The 22659-nt window shown below is 44.0% G+C and overlaps 7 protein-coding genes across 7 annotated transcripts; 4 read left to right on the top strand and 3 right to left on the bottom strand.

The window, feature by feature from the left end:
* Positions 1–1299: 1299 nt before the first annotated feature.
* LOC120450746 (acetylcholine receptor subunit beta-like 2) lies at positions 1300–7638 on the bottom strand. The gene is made up of 11 exons (XM_039633869.1): positions 7466–7638; positions 7041–7234; positions 6857–6985; positions 6614–6799; positions 6427–6559; positions 6236–6363; positions 4055–4230; positions 3164–3316; positions 2959–3038; positions 2195–2301; positions 1300–1699 (listed from the first exon to the last, which is right to left on the bottom strand). The coding sequence occupies exons 1-11, from the start codon at positions 7521–7523 to the stop codon at positions 1484–1486; spliced, it is 1560 nt and encodes a 519-aa protein (XP_039489803.1). The 5' UTR covers positions 7524–7638; the 3' UTR covers positions 1300–1483.
* A 399-nt stretch (positions 7639–8037) lies between these two features.
* LOC120450745 (zinc finger protein DZIP1) lies at positions 8038–10534 on the top strand. The gene is made up of 5 exons (XM_039633868.1): positions 8038–8190; positions 8244–9028; positions 9087–9814; positions 9870–10026; positions 10088–10534. Exons 1-5 carry the CDS (start codon positions 8097–8099, stop codon positions 10532–10534), a joined length of 2211 nt encoding a protein of 736 aa, XP_039489802.1. The 5' UTR covers positions 8038–8096.
* Positions 10535–10813: 279 nt separating this feature from the next.
* LOC120450748 (serine/threonine-protein phosphatase alpha-1 isoform) lies at positions 10814–14846 on the top strand. The gene is made up of 5 exons (XM_039633870.2): positions 10814–11253; positions 11396–11744; positions 12114–12399; positions 12476–12623; positions 12880–14846. The coding sequence occupies exons 1-5, from the start codon at positions 11205–11207 to the stop codon at positions 13029–13031; spliced, it is 984 nt and encodes a 327-aa protein (XP_039489804.1). The 5' UTR covers positions 10814–11204; the 3' UTR covers positions 13032–14846.
* Positions 14847–15097: 251 nt separating this feature from the next.
* LOC120450749 lies at positions 15098–16418 on the bottom strand. Its single transcript, XM_039633871.1, has one exon. The coding sequence runs from the start codon at positions 15949–15951 to the stop codon at positions 15124–15126; it is 828 nt and encodes a 275-aa protein (XP_039489805.1). The 5' UTR covers positions 15952–16418; the 3' UTR covers positions 15098–15123.
* Positions 16419–17308: 890 nt separating this feature from the next.
* LOC120451929 (protein takeout) lies at positions 17309–19801 on the top strand. The gene is made up of 4 exons (XM_039635950.1): positions 17309–17557; positions 18887–18976; positions 19042–19192; positions 19281–19801. The coding sequence occupies exons 1-4, from the start codon at positions 17482–17484 to the stop codon at positions 19711–19713; spliced, it is 750 nt and encodes a 249-aa protein (XP_039491884.1). The 5' UTR covers positions 17309–17481; the 3' UTR covers positions 19714–19801.
* A 459-nt stretch (positions 19802–20260) lies between these two features.
* Positions 20261–22016, top strand: LOC120454301 (protein phosphatase 1 regulatory subunit 21). The gene is made up of 5 exons (XM_039639499.1): positions 20261–20461; positions 20539–20892; positions 20958–21137; positions 21188–21709; positions 21766–22016. Exons 1-5 carry the CDS (start codon positions 20384–20386, stop codon positions 21853–21855), a joined length of 1224 nt encoding a protein of 407 aa, XP_039495433.1. The 5' UTR covers positions 20261–20383; the 3' UTR covers positions 21856–22016.
* LOC120454302 (iron-sulfur cluster assembly 2 homolog, mitochondrial) lies at positions 21972–22613 on the bottom strand. Its single transcript, XM_039639500.2, has 2 exons — positions 22455–22613; positions 21972–22394 (listed from the first exon to the last, which is right to left on the bottom strand). Exons 1-2 carry the CDS (start codon positions 22496–22498, stop codon positions 22019–22021), a joined length of 420 nt encoding a protein of 139 aa, XP_039495434.1. The 5' UTR covers positions 22499–22613; the 3' UTR covers positions 21972–22018.
* Positions 22614–22659: the final 46 nt, after the last annotated feature.

Here is a 22659-nt window from a genome sequence, read left to right as displayed (position 1 = left end):
GTTGCTCAGAGAACATGCATCTGACCTCCACTGTAGGCGAGGTCTCCTGGAGAACAGGACGCGGCACAAGTTTGCCGCTCTGCATGGCAAGCAAATAGAAATTAACATGACATACTTCGCCCGCTTCGCAGCTCCTCAGCTCCTCAGCTCAGCTGGTGTCGGGAGTGGATTTGGTGCTGCTCCTGCTGTTGATGATGATGGAGATGGAGATGAAGATGGTGCCAGAGATGGAGGTGCCCCAGGAGGAGAAGGAGCTACGCATGTGACGCAGCAACAACAATAAGGACAGCGACAAACATGCACAGCGGGGCACGGCCCGTAGAAAATATGAAAAATGTAAAACAAAAATCTGGCAGAAACTTTTCTAATTTAAAACTGCCAGCACACAAAAAACAAAAAAAAACGAAAAGGGAAATGCCAAAAATAAAATAAAGTACAGCGAAGAAACTCAGAAAAACGCCATTAAGTAAGGGGGTTGGGCGAAAGCAGGGAGTTCTTTAGCAAATCTTAATAATATCTGGATCACAGTCATGCTGAAAAGGGTGCAGCGTAATGAGCGTATGTACTTACATTTTAAAATAATAATATTTTTGGGTGTCATATTTTACAGGTCAACTTAAACATAAATGCAGTATCATAAACTAAAGAGCCACATAGTATTTACCACAGGGTGTGTTTAATTCTACACTTGAATTGCCGAAAATCCTTTGTATTCTTTGCTGGTTCTTTTCATCATCAACACGCCTTATAGAATGTTAACCCTCCTCCTGCCAGTCAAAGTGCTCGGCAAATTATGTCTGTTGACAGTGCCAAAGTGAAAGTCCTTTGCCAGCAGGACCTGCACATGCTGATGAATGCGAGGCCAAGAGATTTCAACTTTCTAATTTAATGCGACAAGGAGACAAGTAAGGCGACAGATACAGATACTGAGACAGAGACACAAAGACTAAGACAAAAGGCAACGCAGTGTGCGGAGACAAATAAATGATACTGCAAATTATTTGGGCAGCCAACGCGGCGTATGCGCAATGTCTGTTTGACACAGCATAAGCAAAGTTGATGCCATATTGTTTTTTTGGATCTCGCCACCAAAAAACGTTTTATTTCCACACCCACAAAACTTTCGTGAAAAGTCATCTCTTAATTGAAAATTAACAGCAACTGAACAGATGTCATTGTGGTTTTTGCTCCGATAGCAGCTGTCAATTATAATAATTCAAAATACTTGGGTTAGGCTTCAAGATGAAGTGCAGCCACAAAAGATGATTTAAAACAGAATTTCTTTTATTTAGTTTCCATGTTTTATAGCTAATTTGGGTTTACAGCATTTGCAAGAAGATGATAAACACTTAAACATAAATCGTTGCTGCAGTGCCAAGTGAGTTGGAAGCAACTGATTTGATTGCGCATCATAAAAAACAGTTCCGAGCCTCGGAAGCATTGTTAACTCAGACGGGAAGAGTCCGGCATCCCGGGACCCCAATTAGGTTAGGACCTGACGGACAATGTCCGGCGGCAGCATGAAATTGTTTTTGCGCAAAGGAATCTCGCTCAGCTGGCGGTCGATGGGCGAACGGGTGTCATACAGCGATGGCGACTGGCATATTATGGCCAAGGTTCCGAACACACAGGACAGCGTGAAGAGCCAGAGGAAGAAGCGGTCCAGCACCATCGATACGAACTTCCAGTCCTCCACAATCTGCGGCAATGAAACAATAAAAAATATATATACAAAATATAAAATAGATTTTTAATATCATTCGTTTCGTATCGTATCGTTTTTGCGGCTGAACGAAATTGGTTTTATACATTTACTTGTCGGCTGTAGGAGGAGGGGGGCCTAATAAAATATGGCCCTGCGGCTGGCTTTCAATAAACTTGAATCGCAATAAAAGTGTAAAGTTATGATTTAATATTTCACAATTGTTTGCTGCACATTTGGGACTTGGCTCGACGTTCAATGCATTCAATTCGAACTTAAGGCCAATAAACAATAATAAAAATGCCAGGCGAAAGAACGCCAAAAAATATGGCCATGTAAACAATAACAAAGCCAAGGACTCCTGCCATCATCCACCAGCCAGAAGCCAGCAGTCACCATCTAGGATCTTTGAGGAGGACACGCGTCAATAAAAATGGGCAACAAAAAATGGGAACGGAGATGGCGGCTAAGTCGAGGAGCCTGTGTACCCACCTCGTTATCCTTGTCGGCATCCTTGATGTGCTGCGCAATAAATCTGACCGCACGCAACGCCTGCAGCACTTCGGGTGTTAAGTTGCGCGGTATCACATTGTCGGAATCTGTCAAGTTTCCGCCATGAAATGGCAAAAAAATTGAAATAAAATATTGGAATAATAAATAAATGTGAGTATCAAGAAAATCCCAACCGCCGGCTATCTATGCATCCATCTATGTATGTTTGTATATATAAGTATGTGGACATTTATGGGTTCGCATGAGTGGACAAATATTTTGTTCGCTTTCAGGACGCAAATTAACGCCGCCGGGCAAAAGGACTCTGGCTTAACGAAGCAGCTAAATTATGCACATCCTTGAGATGAAGCATGACATTTAAGGGCAAGGTATGAAAACGTATAAGAAGCTTGCTTTGACATAAGTTAATTTTCCATTTATATATATTTTAGCAAGCTTCAGGAATCTGTTCTAGTTGGTTATATGTTTGTTTTATTTTATTTAATATGAACACAAATACATCATCATGGGCGTAAATTGAAAAAATGTTGATTCATTTATCTCTTTGAAAAACTCCCCTTTGAAATGCCTTTGACCACGACCATGCTTCAAATTCAACGGCATAAGCGGTTTTTGCATTATTTGCCCTGCTATTTTTTCAGATTTGGGTATGTATGGGTGTGTGTGATGTATTTGATTTCAATTTGATGCCGGCAGACATGCAAAATATTTGTGTGTTTTATGGTTAGATTTCGCGCACTCACCCACTGAGTTCTGCATGCCATTATCGTAAGCGCCATCCTGGCTGTCCTTAAACTCGCTGGGAAAATCGCTGATGCTGTCACTGGAGGGGGGAAAAGCAGCCAGTGCCATGCCACACCATGCCACACACACAGCACAGCACAGCACAACACAAACAGGCAGGCCAAAGTCAAGTGTTTGCTTTCAATTTCGCGAGTTGCCACTTACCGCACATCGATCTCATTGGTGTACCCATTGCTCGGCGTGGAGTCGTCGTAGTCGGGCAGGGTGTACTGCGTCCGGCGCATCATCATCAGCTTGGGCATGAAGTGCAGGAAGAGCTTCCGCACCAGCGGCGACATGTTGTGCGTAGAGGGCGATCTGTGCCGCAGATATATAGGCATTGGAAATATACCATCGAAAGCAAGGAGAGTCGCCAAAGTAATGGGAAGTACGAGCTGTCTAGCTCTTACAAAAATGAGGTACGAGGTAAGAAGTACGAGGTACGAAGTACGCAGGTACAACGAACAAGGTACGAAGTAAGAGGTATGAAGTATGAAGTACAAGGTAAAAGGTATGAAGTACGAGATATAAAGTACCAGGTACGAGGTCTAAATTACAAGGTACAAGGTATAAAGTTCAAGGTTCGAGGTATGAAGTACAAGGTACAAAGTATGAAGTGTAAAGTGCAAGATAGATGGTACAAGGTATGATGTATGAAGTACAAGGTACAAGATTGTATGAAGTACAAGGTTCAAGGTATGAAGTAAGAAGTACAAGGTTCGAGGTATAAAGTATGAAGTACAAGGTACAAGGTATGAAGTATGAAGTACAAGGTAAAGGTATGATGTATGAAGTACAAGGTATGAAGTATAAAGTACAAGGTATGAAGTATGAAGTACAACGTACAAGGTATGAAGTATAAGGTTCGAGGTATGAAGTATGATGTACAAGGTAGGAAGTACAAGGTTCGAGGTATGAAGTATGAAGTACAATGTTCGAGGAATGAAGTATGAAGTACAAGGTACAAGATATAAAGTACGAAGTACGAGGTACTGGGCATGATCATGAATTTGAAAGGAGTTTTTTCCCAGACCTTTTCCCCGATTCGAAACTCACCTGAAATGGATGTTCAGCACGCAGACCGTCGTCCAAACGGAGAGCGAGACGAGTATCATGGTAAAGAGGAGGTACTTGCCCAGCAGGGGCACCGCCAACGAGGTGGGGGGGATAATTTCGGCCAAGAGCAGGAAAAACACGGTCAACGACACGAGTATCGAAATACATAACGTAACCTGTCAACGAAATGTTTACACAATTTCCACCTGTCGATATCTCACGTCTATCGGCTGTCCACTCGATCCGACAGAAACACGAGCCATCAAGCGGTCAAACGGTCAAACAGTCAAACAATCAAACCATCAAACCAACAATCAACCAACAACGACATTGAACACATAACAACAACCAAATGAAAACACAATCATAATAATTTGTTTAATTATTTAAGCCAATTACTGGTACCAAAAAATATGATTGTCCAAGGAGCAAATATCTTGTAATATTTACACTCCCAGGCCATGAAATAAACATACGAATACTTTAACAAACAATTGGTTTTAAACAACAAAATGGCTACGTACTTCAGGACTGCAGGACTGCATCGCGTATCCTGAGACCAAGCTAAGGACCCACACAACTAACACACTCGCAAACGCACACACCCACCCACATCAATCAATCATTCGAAGTTTACACGAAAACAATCAACACCAAAAAAAATCAAAGAAACAAAGCGCATTTTACTACGTTTACATGTGAACTTTCTGCGTACGAGTGTATTTGTGTCAATAAAAAGATTCGCGTAGTTTGTATCACTTTTTTATCTATTTTTTGGGGGGAAAGTTCTTAAGTAGTTAAGTTCTTGACACGCAAACTGAGTTTATATTTAATTTCTGACTGTCTTGTTGAGAAATTATTTTATAGCTACAAGGATAAAGCTGACTTTTGAAAATACTGCCAATTATGAAAGCGATATATCAATATGGAACCCAGAAAGTATCTACTACGATATATATAATATATTAATCCACCTTATGATTTTTAATAGAATTACATGCTATATAAAAACAACTGAAATTCAGTTGAAATCGGGTTCATATATCAATCTCGATGGGAACATGTATGTATCTTTACTTGAGCAATACGATTGAACGAACAAAATCTAGGGCAACGATAAAATGAATTCAAGAACAAACTGCACGAGTCCAGTACGTGTTTGTTGGTGTGTGTTAAAAGTGGTGAGTGTGTGTGGGTGTGGCTGGGTGTGTGGGTGTGTGGGTGTAGGTGTGCCTGTGCTGAATGCAGGTGTCCTAGGTGTTGTGTGTGTGTGTGTTTGAGTGAGTGTGTGAGTGCGCTGCTTAATTACAAGATACGCGATATGGAAGTGGCTTTTTGACATTTTGAATTCGACTCGATTCGGATACGGATTCGGATTTGGTTCAATGTCGATATCGATGCGCATTTGTATGCATTCGATGAAAATTTACGTTATGAGATTTCTCAACTCAGGACAGCACACATGATATTCAGCAAAAAATTTGGTATTCAGAATGTATGTATGATATATTCATATATATTTTTCTGGAACTTGAATATCTGTGTGCTGCTTGCAAAAATTCTGAGAGTCGCTGCTGCGAATGCGGAGCTGATTATTTGATGGATAGATAGAAAAAGCTAAATATCATTATGATATACACATTAGTTAAAAATTGGAGCGTAAAATAGAGAGAGTTTATGATTGGAAAAGAGCAGGAAGTTCAAGTTGAGCTCTTCTCAGCAAGAATTTGGAAAGTATTCGATTTAGAAATTTTTAAAAGCCAATTTAGAATTTTGCAGTACATGGCTAGAGAGTACAAGAGCTCAGCTTTAGGATAGCAGACTTGAAAGATTGGGTAGTGATAGTTAAAGTAATTGAAAGGAGTACGATTTGTGCATATGAAAAAGATAGCTCATCTAAGGTATAGGTTTATTGTAGAGTTATTGTTTTCAAGTGTTATAATTTATAGGGAGTAATTAAGTGAGTTTGCATTGGAAATTATTTTACAAAATTATTTGAAAAATATTAAAAAACTTAGTACGAAATATAAGAAACATTTATACAATAGCTACATTTAAGTTTTCTAAGCTACAGGAAAACTACTTCTATGTGAAAAAATGAACAAAAACATGCAACGTGCTCAAAATAGAGGATATCTCCCTGAGATTTTGATTGGAGTTTGGAGGATCCATCTTCGTTACCTTTTCGCCCGAATCGCTGGGCAAATAAAACACCAACACCGTGAGGAAAGTTAAAGCCACACAAGGTACAATCAAATTGACGGTATAGAACAAGGTCTTTCGCCGCATGGTCAACTTGAATGTTATATCTGAAAAGAGGGTATTATAAATAGAAATGCAAATATATTAGGCACATAACAATGTAAGCGTACCTGAAAATGGTTCCAGGGTATCGGGGTAATACTCCTCATTCTTGGTAGCCGGCACTTCCAGTATGTCCCATTCCACAGACAAGTAGAATTCCGTGAGGTCGATGCCAACTTGCACTAGGTTGCTGCCAGGAACCTACAAAAATATTCAGTTATTTATTATTTAATTGAAATTGCTTAGAAACGTAACCTGATCCAAATGCTTGAGATCCACCTGGGCACCATTGTAGGTCCATGAACCGAACTTCATGAAGCAGATTTGCTCGTCGTACGGAAAGTATTCGACATTCATCTCGCAGGAAGACTTGTAAATAGCAGGTGGCTCCCAAAAGACCTCGCCTGTGTACTTCAGAGTGGCTTTGGTCATCAGCGTTACCTAATGATGGATATTTTAGTTGAGTATGAACACAGTATTGAGGCCATGGAAGCTTACTTCATAGTTGCCATCCCAGTTGTTGTATAGCACAATGTCCGGCACCCAAATGTGCTCAGATGGCACATAGAGCTGCTCAACTCCGCCGTATTCCTCCGGATCCCAGCGCAACTTGTAGTCGAACCAGCGCTTAAATGAAATATATTTGTAATAGATGATAATAGTATATGGCTGTGATAGCTACCTGCTTCACCCACAGATTGGTGGTCATCACCTGGTTCTTTAGGTTGACCTCAATCAGCTGAGACAATTTCAGACCCAACCAAACCGTCAGCGTCTCCGTGTTGTTCACAACGGGCCTAATCAAGCGATTGTAGTTGCTCAACAAATCATCATAGAGACGTTTGGTGTCCGGATTTGCCTCAAAACTTATTGGAGCTGTGGAGGTGGCAAGTGGTGGAAATTCGGTGAAAAACAGAGAAAAATGCCAAGTTAATTTCCCAAACAAATGGTAAATATCCCAAAACAAACTTCTGCGCAGGCGCTACTCTCTAGCTCTTTTGTGGGCGCAGCTTCCTGACATCTGTCAGATACTTCAGATACAGCATCGGGGTATCGGAATTTTCACAGCATTTTCCTCGCACTGACGCACAAGTTTTCCCAGCTTACCCGTGGAATTTGCCAGCGGAACCAGTATGAAAACACACAACAAACTCCAATGCCACATTTTGTTGCTGTTTTCACTGGCTTTTTCTGCAATTTATTGCTAATAATTGAAGTTCTTTAACTAAACTAAATGCATTTTGCTAAGAGTTTCCTTTTAAAACAACCTCACGGTTGGAGAGTCCAATCACAACTGAGTTGTGCCTTTTGACAGTTGCTTTCAAGGAGATGCTCGATAGCTCACAAAAGTTTTATCTCAAAGGATCCTGCAAAATATCGTGCCTTGCGCGGTTCTTTTGAACTCATTTTTAGAAAAATGTACAAAAAGATGCAAAGATACTGCAAAAACCTATAATAACTAAAAATTTAAAATAGATATATTTTTTAAACTCATTCTGTTATACACAAAGTGTTATACTTAGTTTAGAAAAACGTACCGAGGCTCAACAACCCTACTTCGCACCTGTCGTCCTGACAACCTGGTTGCTTTGACAACGCGTAACCGAAAACTGGGGAAAACAAAGGGAAACTAGTGGGAAATCAAGTTTGGCAAAGAACGGAAGCAAAACAAAGAAGGCGAAGAAGAAGTAAACAAACTTTCGATTTTTTCCATCGTGGGGTATTCAGATTTAGAGAAATGGGATTCAAGGGCAAATATCCGCAGATGGTCCGGGAAACGGGCTTCAAACTGCGACAGTATCGCGATGGTCCGCTGGATTGGAGGCTTATGGGTAAGGAAAATAATGAAAATTTAAGAGATAAATCATAGAGGTATTTCTGGCAGGATCCTATGAAACGGACAGGATACTCAGGGAGCAGAACTTCGAGCTGGTGGACAAGGCGTTGGCCCATCTTTCGGAGGCTCCGCTGGGCACTGTGCTGGAAACTCACATTCTGGACAGCGGCATTGCCAAGTACTTTGTGATGTCACAGTATGCCATACAGTACTTGCTGTGCTGTCGCACCTACCTGGACGAATGTGTCACGGATCTGAAGGAGGCGCATACGACGGCCCAGGAGGAGATTGCCACGCTGCGCAAGTCCCTGAGCGAGTCCAACAACGAGGTGGTGCAGCTGCACAAGAGAATCACCCAGATCGAGGCCATTCGCGAGGTGGTCTACCCCTGTCATCTGTGCACCAAGAATTTCATCAGCAACGAGGCTCTGAATGTACACATTGGTCGCAAGCATCGTGTGGCTTCACCGCCAAGTCTGACATCCGCCACGGGCAAGGAGAAGGATAGGGATAAGGCCACCGATGTGCACCTGATAAACACCATCAAAATGGAGCTGGAGATCAAGCAGCTAAAGGAGCGCCTGAATGCCGCCGAGCGGAATATTAAGGAACGGAGCACGGGATCGAAGCGGGTAAGTCCGCGCCAGGAGCAGCGCACCGTGGGCATCCAGAGCAATCTAGCAGAGCCGAAGGAGAAGGACGAGGACAGCGGAGAGGCCAGGCAAAGCGAGGCCAGCGAAAGGAAGGAGCAACTCACAGGATTGGCGGAGCGACTGAGCAACTTCGAGGAGTGGCAATCGCAGCTCAAGCACAGCAACGAGCAGTTCATACAGGTAGGATCACCAATTCCTTACTCCTGTATAAGCACCATTACAATTGATATCCTTGCAGGACATTAACAAGCGGCTGGAGGGTCTGAGCCAAGCGCTCGAGCAGAATAAACAGGCTTCCGGCAGCACGCCTCCGCTGGAGGATCGGGTGGCCACACCGTGTCTGGAGGATCTGGAGCGCATACTCACCGAGAAGGTGGCAGAGATTGGAAAGATCAGTGCACACCGGCTGGAAGAGGTGGTCTTTCACCTGGAAGTGGGCTACAAGGAGAAACTGGAGGCCCTGGAGCGGGAGCTTAAGCAGCTGAGTGTTCCAAAGGTGCCACCACAGCCTGTGCAGACTGTGCCAGCTGCCTCGAAAATACCCAAACCAGTGGTTCTCAAGGAGGAAACCAACATCGATCGCATTCGCAAGCAGGTGGAGAGCGAGTTTCTCAAGCAGAAACATGACGATGACACCTATTCCATTGAGGAGGCGCCACAAAAGAGTCCGGTGAAACCATTTCCGCCGCTGGTGACCCAAGTTCAAGTGGTGGAGAAGGAGCAGCCAAGTGCTGGTAGTTCGGGCAGCAATCCAACTTATACGAAGTCACCAAGGGAACCCGTTTCTAGTAAGCCGGAAGCGCGGGAAGCGACGGACATCAGCGAGAGTCTCAGCCAAGAGGAGACGGAGAACGAAGAGGAGCGTAGCCTGACAGAGGAGGGCACTGAGGTTTCCGCCTCCGAGTCAGAAGCACCACGGGAGGATTCCAAGCCAAAAACGATCAAACCTTCAGGAAGGATTATCAAGTGAGTCCTTTGATGTCAACCTTTCATAGAGCATTAATAATGCGCATACTTTTAGGAGTCCTCAAAAACCACTTACACGCAAGGATGCCCGGAAGATGGTCAACCGGAAGTTGATGCCTCACGGCTTTGACATGAAGTCCAAGGGAATTTCCCATACCTCTTTGAAAAGGGTCAACTCTGAGCTGACGGAGCACCGCAACAAACTGAAACTGGTAAAGCCATAACTCCCAAAAACTAACCATGAACAATTGACCATTTTTGAATACCCATTAGCAATATCCACATTTTTATGCAACTCGAAATCGCATACGCAAGTTTGTTGAAAAACTCTGCTCTGCCAAGTTCTCAGAACGTGCGGAAATGCTGCTGAAGCACAAGAGTCCACGGAAACCCATGGAGGTACCTGGCAAGAGGATCGCGAGATCCGCGACATCTGAAAAGTCTGAGGAAGATATGGCCAGCTCCCAGGACGAAGAGCAGGCGGATGAGCAAACGGATAGCAGCGAGCAGCAGTCGCGAAGCTCCAGTCCTCGCAGACTAGTTAGTCGCGATTTCAAGGCTCGTCTGGAGGAGATCCTGGTCAAACCGGCGGCCACTGTGCGAGGAGCTTCCAAGTCGTCCTTGAGTTCGCGGCCAGTGCCGCTGCCTAGGAAGCGGGTGATGTTCAACACAACGGAGGACGGAAAGAGCTTCAATGACAGCGATGATAACTTAAAATGAGTCAATAAATCTTTCTCCTAAAAAATTTTGTTTTTTCTTAATTTTTATATGAATTTAATACATTTGGTATTGATGTCGACGACACATTTTGTGACTAATATTAACCATTAGATCATAACTTAATTCGATTTCTTTATAGATCTTTACCACTTTTTTCAATGAATTAAATTACAGGGTAACAATCTTAAAAAATTTCAAATTAATTTGCAATTTCCGGTCACACTACCTGCCACCGATAGCTGCGTGCGGTGCAATCGATAGCCTATCGAGCGCGCTGTAAACAATCGACGTCACTAACCAACGTAGATGAAAATTTTTTAGTACGTCGCGAGTAAAACGTGCATTAAATGCAATAAAAGGGCAGCTGGCGTGGGAATCGGAACGATTGCAGTCAGCCAACCTCAGAGGGGCCAGCAAACGAGGCAGTGTATCCGCGTATCCTTGCATCCGGCGGAGCAACAAAAGGGCGATATTAGCGCAGCACCGAGTTTCCATCCGCACACGGACACGGCGCAAGACACACACACAGGCGCACGCAGCCCGTGCCCATCGATGAAATAACATACATAACGAACGTATACCGAAAATACACGGCTTACGGGTAATAGCAGTTGCAGTAGCAATCGGCGGATAAGCGAAATTCGGGAAGCGCAGCAAGCGGGCCACAAAGATGTCGGATATCATGAACATCGACAGCATCATCTCGCGTCTGCTGGAGGGTAGGTGGTGCTCCAACTTTTGATTACCTTGCAACCCCCTCCCCACCCCAACCCCATCCCATATACACATGCCTTGCCAAACCCAAACCACCCACTCTTATCGCCACAATGCAATTTTCACTGTTTTCATTGCCATTTTCAGTGCGCGGCGCACGACCGGGAAAGAATGTGCAGCTGTCAGAGAGCGAGATCCGGAGCCTGTGCCTCAAGTCCCGCGAGATATTCCTGTCGCAGCCCATCCTGCTGGAGCTGGAGGCACCGCTGAAGATCTGCGGCGACATACATGGACAATACTACGACCTCTTGCGCCTGTTCGAATACGGCGGCTTTCCGCCCGAGTCAAACTACCTGTTCCTGGGCGACTACGTCGATCGTGGCAAGCAGTCCCTGGAGACGATATGCCTGCTGCTGGCCTACAAGATCAAGTACTCGGAGAACTTCTTCTTGCTGCGCGGCAACCACGAATGCGCCAGCATCAACCGCATCTACGGGTAAGTGGGGATTCCTGATAAAGCTACATGAGGAGTGCGTTCCAAACAGGGATTGAAACCAATTTAGGATCCATTTTAGATTAAAGCAAACAAACTCATTTGATTACAGTTCATATTCCGCTGACTATGCACTTTTATACAATCTACTAAACAAATACTTGTTTATTGTTTACGTGAGCTTTAAACTTTTCCCAGACATATTGATTTCTACCTATGCGTCCAAGCTTATTAATACTTTCTAGTTTACTGACGCACACAACTACAACCACATATGAATTAAATTAGACATACTCCACATGCATAAAGTAAATGCCACATTCTATAGCAATAATCCATAAAATTACTCAACTAATTGCACTTAATTGGCAGGTTCTATGACGAGTGCAAACGTCGCTACACCATCAAGCTGTGGAAAACGTTCACGGACTGCTTCAACTGCCTGCCGGTGGCCGCCATCGTGGATGAAAAGATCTTCTGCTGCCACGGCGGCCTGAGCCCAGATCTGTCGTCCATGGAGCAGATACGACGCATCATGCGTCCCACAGACGTGCCCGATCAGGGACTGCTGTGCGATCTGCTGTGGTCGGATCCCGATAAGGATACCATGGGATGGGGCGAAAATGATCGCGGTGTGAGCTTCACATTTGGAGCAGAGGTGGGTTCATTCCATTACACTATTGTCCACAAAGTTGTTTAAACACTCTCTCTCTCTCTCTCTCTCTCTCTGGCAGGTTGTGGGTAAATTTTTACAGAAGCACGAATTTGACCTGATCTGTCGGGCTCATCAGGTGGTGGAGGATGGTTACGAGTTCTTTGCCAAACGTCAGCTGGTGACGCTCTTCTCGGCGCCCAACTACTGCGGGGAGTTCGACAACGCGGGTAAGTGTTCATCGTTCAGGGACTTTAGTCGGAGATAAACCTTGTTTATTTGGAGAATAGTCATGAAGCACCCTTGTACTGTATGATTTTGCCTACCGATAACCTGTCGGCAAGTGAAAGCTGGCAACCAGATTTCATTTCCACTCGGAAAATGCGCATTTTAGAATAATCAATAATCAATACCGAGAATAGAACAACCCATAAACGACAAACCGCTTCTAATGAATTGATTAATCATTATTGATTACGTTTACAGGTGCCATGATGTCCGTGGACGACACATTGATGTGCTCCTTCCAGATATTGAAACCCGCCGACAAGCGACGATTTGTTTATCCCAACTTTGGCAGCTCAGGACGTCCTCTGACACCGCCACGTGGGGCCAACAATAAAAACAAGAAAAAATAAACACTGCACACCTCGAACAAAGCACAACACAACAGCAACTACAAACGGCCACACACCCAAAACAAAATTAGGGAAAATGGAAAGGAGAATCCGTGTCCACATTCAACGGAGATCGCAGGAAGTTTGTTTTTATCAAATACGTGTAATCGAATCGAGAGCAACGTTATAAGGGGTATATGAATCTACACAAATTAGCCTATTTTTCATTTAAAAAGAAAAAAAAACAAAACAATTAAGAAAAACAAAACGAATGATGATATGAAATCATGATGAAAAAAAAAAACAAAACACAAATCGAGACACTTTAGTTCAAACTAATGGTAGTGTAAGACACTGCATAAGCAAGAATATTTTATCTCCTAATGTATTAATTTTGTTATAGTTTTTCCTTGCGCAAAGCCCACACCCACTCACACACACACTGACACACACACACATGCTCAGATCACCCGTACCGTACAGTAGATACGATAAGTGCACGCACCGGTTGTATTTTAATTTGCATTTCAAACTCGCACAGCATTTAATTTACGCCGATCCTGGCGGCACTTTTGGCAATGGTTTATAACCACACTCCTCTGTTCTTCCTTGTTTTTGCGTATCTAAAAGAATATTAGCAAATGGTAACAATGTTAACTTTTATGTTAATTAAACTGTACGAGAATGCGTTTAAAATGTGAGTTGAGGTTAATACATATTACATATGTACTCGAGGCACGATTTATTTTTGTAATATTGTCATAGAAATTTTACATCGAAACATGTTTACTTAGTTTTAAAACGAGGAAAGCAATTTAAGTTGCAAGCTACATAAGTTTGAATTGTTTACACCAAAAATATTAAAATAAACAAATATTGTGAATATTTTTTTAACTCTTTGCGTTACACACACACACACACACACACGCACATACCCCGCCCACATGCAAGCACGCACACACGATTTTAAGGAAAACCCTGAAAAGTATGTTTATATACAAACAAAAAAAAGAAAGAAAATCTACCTTAAGGCGAACGCTTTTCAGCGGCACTGTGTGCTCTCTGCTGTGCTGATGTCAGCGACGAGGCAGATAATGTTACCCCCTTCAAATCCCCCGCCCACGCGAAAGGAAAGCAGCCCCAGAGACCCATTAAGTGCATGTGAAACTCACACGAAAATCACAGAAATACAAAATCGAAACGAAAATATGCAAGTAATGAAATATTTGTAAACAGCAGCGCAACAAAACACAGGCACACACCGTTTCACTGTTTATTGTACAAGTATACTTGTGTATACCCCGTGTATTTTGCATTCAACGACTAACGTCGCAACATTCTAGTGCTAAAGGCCGCCACATTCAATTACAAGTATTAAAGTATTATGCCCAGGCAGGCAGCGATCCGGAGCGATGCAGCCGGACGCAACTTACCCAAAATGGTTTCGTTTGTATAATCCAATCCACCCCCCGCCCGACAACCTACAAACCTAACAAACAACCTAATATAACAACAATCGCGTAACCTATGGAAAACAAAAGCAAAAGTATGAGTCCTCGTCTATTTCACACTCTAGTACTCTGTTCAATGTTGTAATGAATTCAACGTATATTTACGACTATATATATATATGTACTTGTAATAATGCGATCCAGTACGACATCGGCTGTTTTCAACCCTAAAACAAAACTTAACAAAAAAAAAACACGAGTCATAAGAAATCTATAACGTAATATCGTAAAATTAAAGTGTAATTGACCTCACGAAGGAAATTAGAAAAGACAAATGGGGTAACTTAATAATGCATTCAAAGCGTAAATTGCAAAAATAAGCGAACAAAAAAAAAAAACATTTAAAAAGAGATAAAAAATTAAACAAAAAAAATCAAATTTAACAAAATGAACACAATGACGAAGCACTTGTAACAAAATAGCACTGTTTTATTAAAAGAAAAATTGAAATACATACTAGCAATAAATATGAAAGTCGAGATGTGTTTTTACTTGAGTGAAATGCATGTTAGTTTCTTATTTAGACATCTTTATAATTGGTGTTACAATCTAAGGAATTTATATATTATATTGCACTTAATATAGCTTATATTGCACTTAGTTTAGTTGTATCGCAGTGCGCAGCTCTTTCCCAAAGGAGCACATGTGGCTCCCGTGCCCCTGCCACGCCGCTCCTCCTCCTGGAGCCTCAGCTGGAGCAGCTTCTGCCTCAGGGCATAGGGTGTGGTGCTTGTCACTTCCTGTTGCCTGCTCTCATTGGCCCGATCCTTGTTCCACTTGTCCGTGTTACCACAACTTATTCTATCATAGGCCCTCTGCAGACGCAGCTCATCCTGGCGGCCATCACTGAAACACTCGCCGACGTTCATCAGGCGGAAGTGCTGCAGGGCCTGCAGTTGCTGCAGCTCATCCGTGGCCTGCTGGTTGTGGTACTGAACTGGGCGTGGCGATGGCGTCGAGTTGCCACTGTAAACCTGACCCTGACCTTGGCTCCTCTGGCGACTGGCGACGCATGCGCTCTGCTCATAAAGCCGCCGATTGTCCGTGTATCCATCATGGTGGCTCGTGTTTGAGGTGTCAATACCGCCTGTTCGTTCCCAGCCCCATCGCAAAACCTTGGCCCTGCTTTGCTGGCGTTGCTGGGAGGAGCTGCAGCTGCAGCTGGAGCAGTGACTCACCGTGGTGGCTGTGGAGTTGCGGCGACTGAAGTCATTGACCAGCTCGGTGCTGGAGTGTCCTAGGCCAAATCTGGGCGGGGTCTTCAAGCTTGGACGCTTTATAAACTGGGTGGGTCGCAGGCTTTGTCTGGAAGATGAGGTCACCGACCTGAGATCGCCACGTGGATGCTGATCTCGCTCTGGATGCAGCGCAAGATGTTGCTGCTGCCGCTCACTTCCTGATCTCATTACGCCGCAATAGCATTTGTACATTTTGATATTTATTGCGTCTAGTTTTCCCGATGGTTCTTTTCAGATTATTCTATTCCCCAAAAGTGATTGCGTGCCCGATGAATGTTAAGAGACTACTGCCGACAACCGGTTTCCACACTTATGGCCTGGTACTTTATCACCAATCATCATACCATACGAGCATATACCGTTAGCCGGCTGAGCAAAGCACTCGCATATCGTTTGTTTATATTTGAACAACAATTGCAACAGTTTCCATAGACACATGTCGAGGTCCTTGGGCTGTTTATTTTTGGCCAAACACTTGATAGCAGACTCATGCCTAAGCGCAGTTGGACAAAAGAATGTGCTGGCCAAACGAAAGACTTAGGCAACAAACTTGAATTCGGCACCACGAAGTCAAGTGAAGAATTACAATCAAAGAATAGTGTTGTTCACGCTCAAAAGAGATGGGAATATGTGAGAAACCGTAAAAAACAGAATGCAATCGAAGGAGCAAGAACAAAAGTCATTGTAACTTTTAAAGTTATTACATATGTATGTTTAACATACAATAACTCCATTTTGCTTGCCATCATAAAGTGCACACATAACCCAAAAAAACGTTCTAAAAATGTATGAAAGTGAAAAACTTAAATATATTAATAAACTTTTGCAAAAAACATTTCATCTTTGGCTTTATCTTAAAGTTTTAAGATTTACATTTACCTCTTTTTCGGCTTTTCAGTTTTATTGACGCCTGTTTATCCAAACTATGCATTTAATTTAGCGGTAGCAACCCACAAGATTAGCCAATTCGGTTAACCCAAAATTAGTTTACCCATTTGTGCAAGAAGTCGACTGTTGATTTCAGCACACAAATGTTGCCAAATATTGACCCAATAAAAACTAGTTCCTGTGCACTTGTAGAATGTGCTCCAAGTCCGCTCAAGTGCCCGGATTTAGTTGATCGATTTGACTTCCTCGAAGAGAGCGATGCGTGAATATTGGATAAGTAATATACCCCATAGAAAGGCCCTTAATTACGATGACAACCAGGTAAGGTTCAATGAACCGAATCGCGGGGAAAAATGAAATCGAAAGGGCAACACAGGGTTGCTGGGTGGCTCGGTCATTGGTCGTCGTCGTCGTCGTTGTCACTTGGCTTCCACTTCCAGTGGTCATTGCTGGTGGTGGTTGGTTGTCTTGGCCTGGCCAAAACAAGCGAGCCGGAAAGCAAAAGTGGTTCGCTCACTGGCTGACTTAATGGGCCAAAGCTCGGTGCGATTGAAAATCAATGGGTTTTCGACTCGCAAAAGCTCTCCGATGTCCGACGACCGACGTTCAGAAAGCCAACTGAAGCTCGGTATAAAAAGACGATCGGCGTACGCATCCCGTGTACACAGTGATAAGTCTCCGGCCAGAGCCACCTGTCACCTGAACCGATACGGCAGTCGCGCGCGCGTGGAAATATCTCTTCTGGTGCCGAGTGTCAATTGAAGTTTGGTAGTGGCTCTTGGTCAATCGATTTCGTGCATCCGATCCGATTTCGTACATCCCCCCGGACGAAATATGTCAAAATCCACGCTACTAATGCTGCTGCTAATCGCTGCGGTTGCGCAGGAACTTACTGCTGCGCAAGATTTGCGTAAGTACTGCACCAAAAAATAAAATAAAATAAATAAAAATCAAATAAATTAGGCACATCCAGCAACAACTATTGCAAAGTGCAAAAAACCTATAGATCGTATTTGCTTTGGCGCTATGCTTCGGCTACATCTATTTGCTTGGCACCACATTTATGGTTAAAACGTGATCGATATGGCTTATGGCTCTTTAATTTCGATTTTTCGTTTCGTTTTGGGAACTCGGGTTTTGGCCCGCAAACCTGAAGGTCGATCTCTGTAAGATTCTTTAGTGCCGCCAATAGTTGCTTGCAAATTTTGGAGTGTCATTACAGCAAGTACAGTAAAAATCTGCGGGTTAGCTACTGGCAATATAGGAATATTATATTTTTATTGGGATTTTAACATGCTAAATTATTCACAATAGTCATAGACAGTTTTTAATGTTTTCAAAATTAACCTAGGCAGTATAACATTTTAAATCCAAGCAAGAAATCGAGCAAGTCAGGTATGAGCAATTAAAATTAGCGTGGGAATCACCAAAAAAAATTAAAACTAAAATATATTCCATGAAGTGATTAAAAGTGCTATCAGCTAATTCCAAGATAATTGTTGTGGCACTTAAAAGACGAGAATAATTGAGGCGAGATATTAAAACAAACGACCATAAGACTTTATGCGCTTTATTTGCGTGCTGCTAAGTGGTCAAGATCAATTAAGATCGGTTTTTGGCGGCATTAGAGGTTTCCAGCCACCGAAGTCCACTGTACACGGGTGTTATGCAATTGAAGCCATCGTCTGTCTGCAAACAGGTTGCTCTTGGCCAGGCCAGTTTGACGGTCCAGACCACAGAGCACAGTCCACTGATCCACATTCACACTTACACTTCCGCTTGTGACACAAATCCACGATTATCGCAGAGAAGGACATATGTAACCGCATGGCCATCGATGTGTGTGTTAATTAATTCGCACATTCCATGCCGTGGCGCGGAATTTTTATGGAATTTTTCTCGCCGTGTAGCTGATTAATGAAACCGTTGGCATAGGTCATGTGTGCCTTTGTCTGCTCAATGTATTCATGATAAATGGCCCCTCAACTTGACATTGAGCCACTAAAATATGCTAGCTCACTTCTTTTTCTCATGTATATCCATATTTTTTTTGTTTATTTTTTGTTTTGTTTACAAACAAGTTTTTTGTGGCCAACGAACTCTGGCCAATGGATGCTGGCCCAATTGCAGGCGGCTATATTTATTTCTTTTTGGCAGTCGCACTTCCGCAATCCGCGAGGCGGCGAGATTTCAATGTCATGACCAAGCGACTTAACCGATTTTTATCTCGACTTTTTAGCCGAAGGCTTTCCCAAGTGCAAACGGGACGCGAACTTCGACAAATGTCTGGTGGATGCCGTCAATGTGGCGATACAGCAGCTGAAAGCGGGTGAGTAATCACATCGATTTGGTCACTAGCAAACCTGCAGTTATCCCTCTTCCATTGCATGCCAGGCAATAAGGAATTCGGCATCCCGCCCCTCGAGCCGCTGACCGTGAAGAAACTCGTTATAGACGCCGGCAATGCGCCAATAAATCTGCGCCAGGCCTTGAAGAATGTGAAGGTGCACGACATGATCTCCACCAGCAAGATCCAGCGGTACAGGTGGGTAACCAGGCTAGAATATATACCCAATTTTCATAGATGCCATGATATTGAATTGACTTACTTTTCGAATGTATAATGTTTGCAGAACCGATCTGGACAAGCACCTGATTATCTGTGATAGCCGCACGGACCGCATCGAGATGATTGGCGACTACGAGATGTCCGGCCGCATCCTCCTGCTGCCCATCACTGGACATGGCAAGGCCAATGTCACGCTGATCAACACCAAGATCGAGCATCGCCTCATCGGCGAACCCTTCGAGAAGGATGGTGTCAAGTACATGCGACTGAAGGACTACCGCGTGTCATTCGATCCCAAGCGGGTGTACATGAACTTCGAGAACCTCTTCAATGACAAAACCCTATCGGATGGCATGAATCGATTCCTTAACGAAAACTGGGAGACGGTGTTCAACGAGCTGAAGGTGGGCTATGCCAAGAGTTTTGGCATCATTTTCAGGGAGCTGTCGAACAAACTGTTCGAGAAAGTGCCCTTCGATAATATATTTTTAAGTTAAGTGCTACGAGCTCTCAATTGCGTACCTATTAGGTGTAATGCTTAATTTATGTTACTACATAGTTAATAAAGGACTTAAATGATATAAATCTGCTGTGTTTATTGTGATGTAGGTAGTCATCAGCTTAGTCACAAACGAAATATATATATTTAACATATATCAACAGCATTTTAGTTCAACCTTTCACACCTCTTAATTATTCGCCACCCTTTTTATTGCTTGTAAACAAGATTATTCAAAAAATTTGCTGCCTATTAAAGGGAAAAACAGTTCGCTTCTCTGAAAACAGAGCGGTCAAGGTTGCAATGAAATTTTTAATGTAAATGCAAGCTTTGGGTATGAAAATATATATTATATATTCAATATGTTTTTGTATACAACCAATCTTTTTAAGTTAATTTTTAAAAAATGTAAGAAGATTAAAACGATGAATATTTCGTAATGTAAATTTCTTCTTCTTTCTTTATTCAAAAAGCCGTTACAAATTTAGTGTGACCATTAGCAGAAATGAATGCATATCCGAGCAAAGCACTTTGGTATTCTCAACGAAAGTGTGGCTGTGCCCACTGCAGTGCCAGCTTTATTTGTTGGTCAATTTGTTTAAAAGAATTTAGAAACCGTGCAAAGAACTCCATCGCCGGAACCCACATAGACGATAAAGCCTGCCTGGATGGCAGAGAAATCGCTGGTTATGGAGGGCACAGTACCGGAGGCCAAGTACCAGAAACTGGCCACAGAATACTCAAAGGTAGGATTCCGCCCCAAATCGGCAGCAACAGTTAACGCCCATTAATCCAATTAATCCCCGAAATAAACGCCAATTAGCTGAGGGCCCAAGCGACGGTGCTGAAGAAGGCGGTGCTGGAGGAGCAGTCCAAGGAGGCCAGCCTGCGGGAGCAGCTGCAGCAGTACGCCACCTCGTTGCGGCGTACGGAGCAGGAGGTGGACTCTCTGGGCTTTCGCAACAAGCAGCTGGAGTCCCGGGTGTCCCAGCTGCAACAGGAAATCTCGGTGCACGAGCAGCCCAAGAAGAAGGACAAGGATTCCGGCGGCAGGCGGGGATTACAGAACAATGGTAGCCGCCCAGAAGCCGATCCACCATCGGATGCCGCTCAAGAAGCGCTCATCTTTGAGGAACTGCAGAAGAAAATCATGGAGAATGCGCAGCTGACGTCATTGGTAAGGCACAGGGGATGAAACTCAAAGTTATTGCTATGAGTTATGGTTCGAATGACTATGCACAGATTGACGACAAGCAAAGGGATCTGCTGCTGCACACGGAGCGCATTGCGTCGCTGGAACAAAAGCTGGAGAAGCGCATCGGCGATCAGAACGAGCTGGAGAAGCGACTCAGGAAGGAGGTGGAAACGCTGCAGCACAGGAACAGCGAGCTGGAAACTAAGCTTGTCGATGCGGCCAGCATGGTAAGACTAAGATCTCTTTTAAAATCATTACCTAACCTAGATGTTTTCAGCTTGGCAGCGAGGATGCACTGAGCGCCACCGGCAGCGATAATACTCCTCTCCACAATCTCCAGCAGCAGTCGAATAGCAACCAACTCACTTCCGAGGATCGCATTGCGCTGCTCGAGAAGGAGGCGGCGCATTGGAGGGCTCAATTTGAAGTGGCCAAGCTGCACCAAGCATTTGTCTCGAACCCCAGCAAGGATCTCAGCACGTGCAGCTGCAGCTCGGCGGCGGCGGGCGTCACCGTTCGACCGGCAGAGCCGGAGACGAAAGGCAGCCAGCGGGCGCGAGACTCACTGCAGGATCCAGCCGAGCCGCCCTCCAAGGAGCAACTCATTTACAGTGTGTTCAGCAAGAAGTTCGAGGATCTGATGCGACTGAAAGTGCAAGCGGAGTCGAAGCTGCGATCTTACGAGCTGGAGGTGCAGCATCTGCAAAACTGCCTGGAGAACGCGACGCACGAACTGAAGGCCAAGGACGATCAGTTGGCCAGTTTGGGGGGAGCCCTGCAAATGCTCGAAGAGGAGTTGGTGAGTTGTCCCAGTTTTCAGCGGTTAGAACCAAGTAACATCTTGTATTTCCTTAGACCACGACGCGTATTAACTACGAGGAGCAAATCAGCGTGCTGACGGAGCAGGTCATTAGTTTAAGTGACCAGCTGGCCGCCTGCAAGTGAGCATGGACAGCGGAGCGCATCCCGCCCAGCTGCTTTACTGTATATTGTTGTAAAATAACTAACTGGGAACGCCCGCTCCCCCCCTGTTTTGTTATTGTCCACCCTCGACGTGTATATAACTGAACATTCTATATGTATTAAATAATTCTCTAAAGTTTAAAGTTTACAATTTGATTGAGAATGAGGAGCCGCAGGAGCAGCCCTGTTCCGCCAACGGATTGGCCACCATCCGAAAGCCGGCGCGTATTAGTTCGCTGTGGTAGTCCACGGTGGCGCCGCTGCAGTACTCCAGCGAGACGGTATCGATCACCACCTTGGCCTCACCCTCGCCAAACTGCCGGTCATCCTCGTTCAGCTGCTTGTCCAAATCGAATTTGTACTGAAAGCCGGAGCATCCGCCGCCTTCGACGGTAACACGCAGAAAGGATCCGTCCACGCAGATCTCGCGAAGTCGCTTCAAGCAGCTCTCGCTCACCTGGACACTCAGCTCTGGATTGGCGGATGTGGAGGCGGTGGCATGCCGCATTAGGATTAGATTTCTGCGAAAGATCGAACACTTGTTGTGGAGTTTGTCACGCATTTTTCTTAGCTAATTTCACCTTTGGAATCCGGTTCTGGCCACTTGCCGCAGTAGGAACGCCATAATTTCACGATTTCACAGCCAAAAAATGTTATTTCAATATTTCTATTTACTATCTCGTAATCCAAACAAATTCAGCTGTTTTCGCTCGATAATAAGTGGCGATAATTGCACCGGTTCATCGATAAATCCCAATTGGGCTATCGAGGTTTGTGTCTGTGCTG

The sequence above is a fragment of the Drosophila santomea genome, chromosome 3R (assembly GCF_016746245.2).
Source record: "Drosophila santomea strain STO CAGO 1482 chromosome 3R, Prin_Dsan_1.1, whole genome shotgun sequence".
NCBI lineage: Eukaryota > Metazoa > Arthropoda > Insecta > Diptera > Drosophilidae > Drosophila > Drosophila santomea.
Note: the sequence above shows the minus strand (reverse complement) of the source record. Positions and strands in the feature narration are given on the sequence as shown.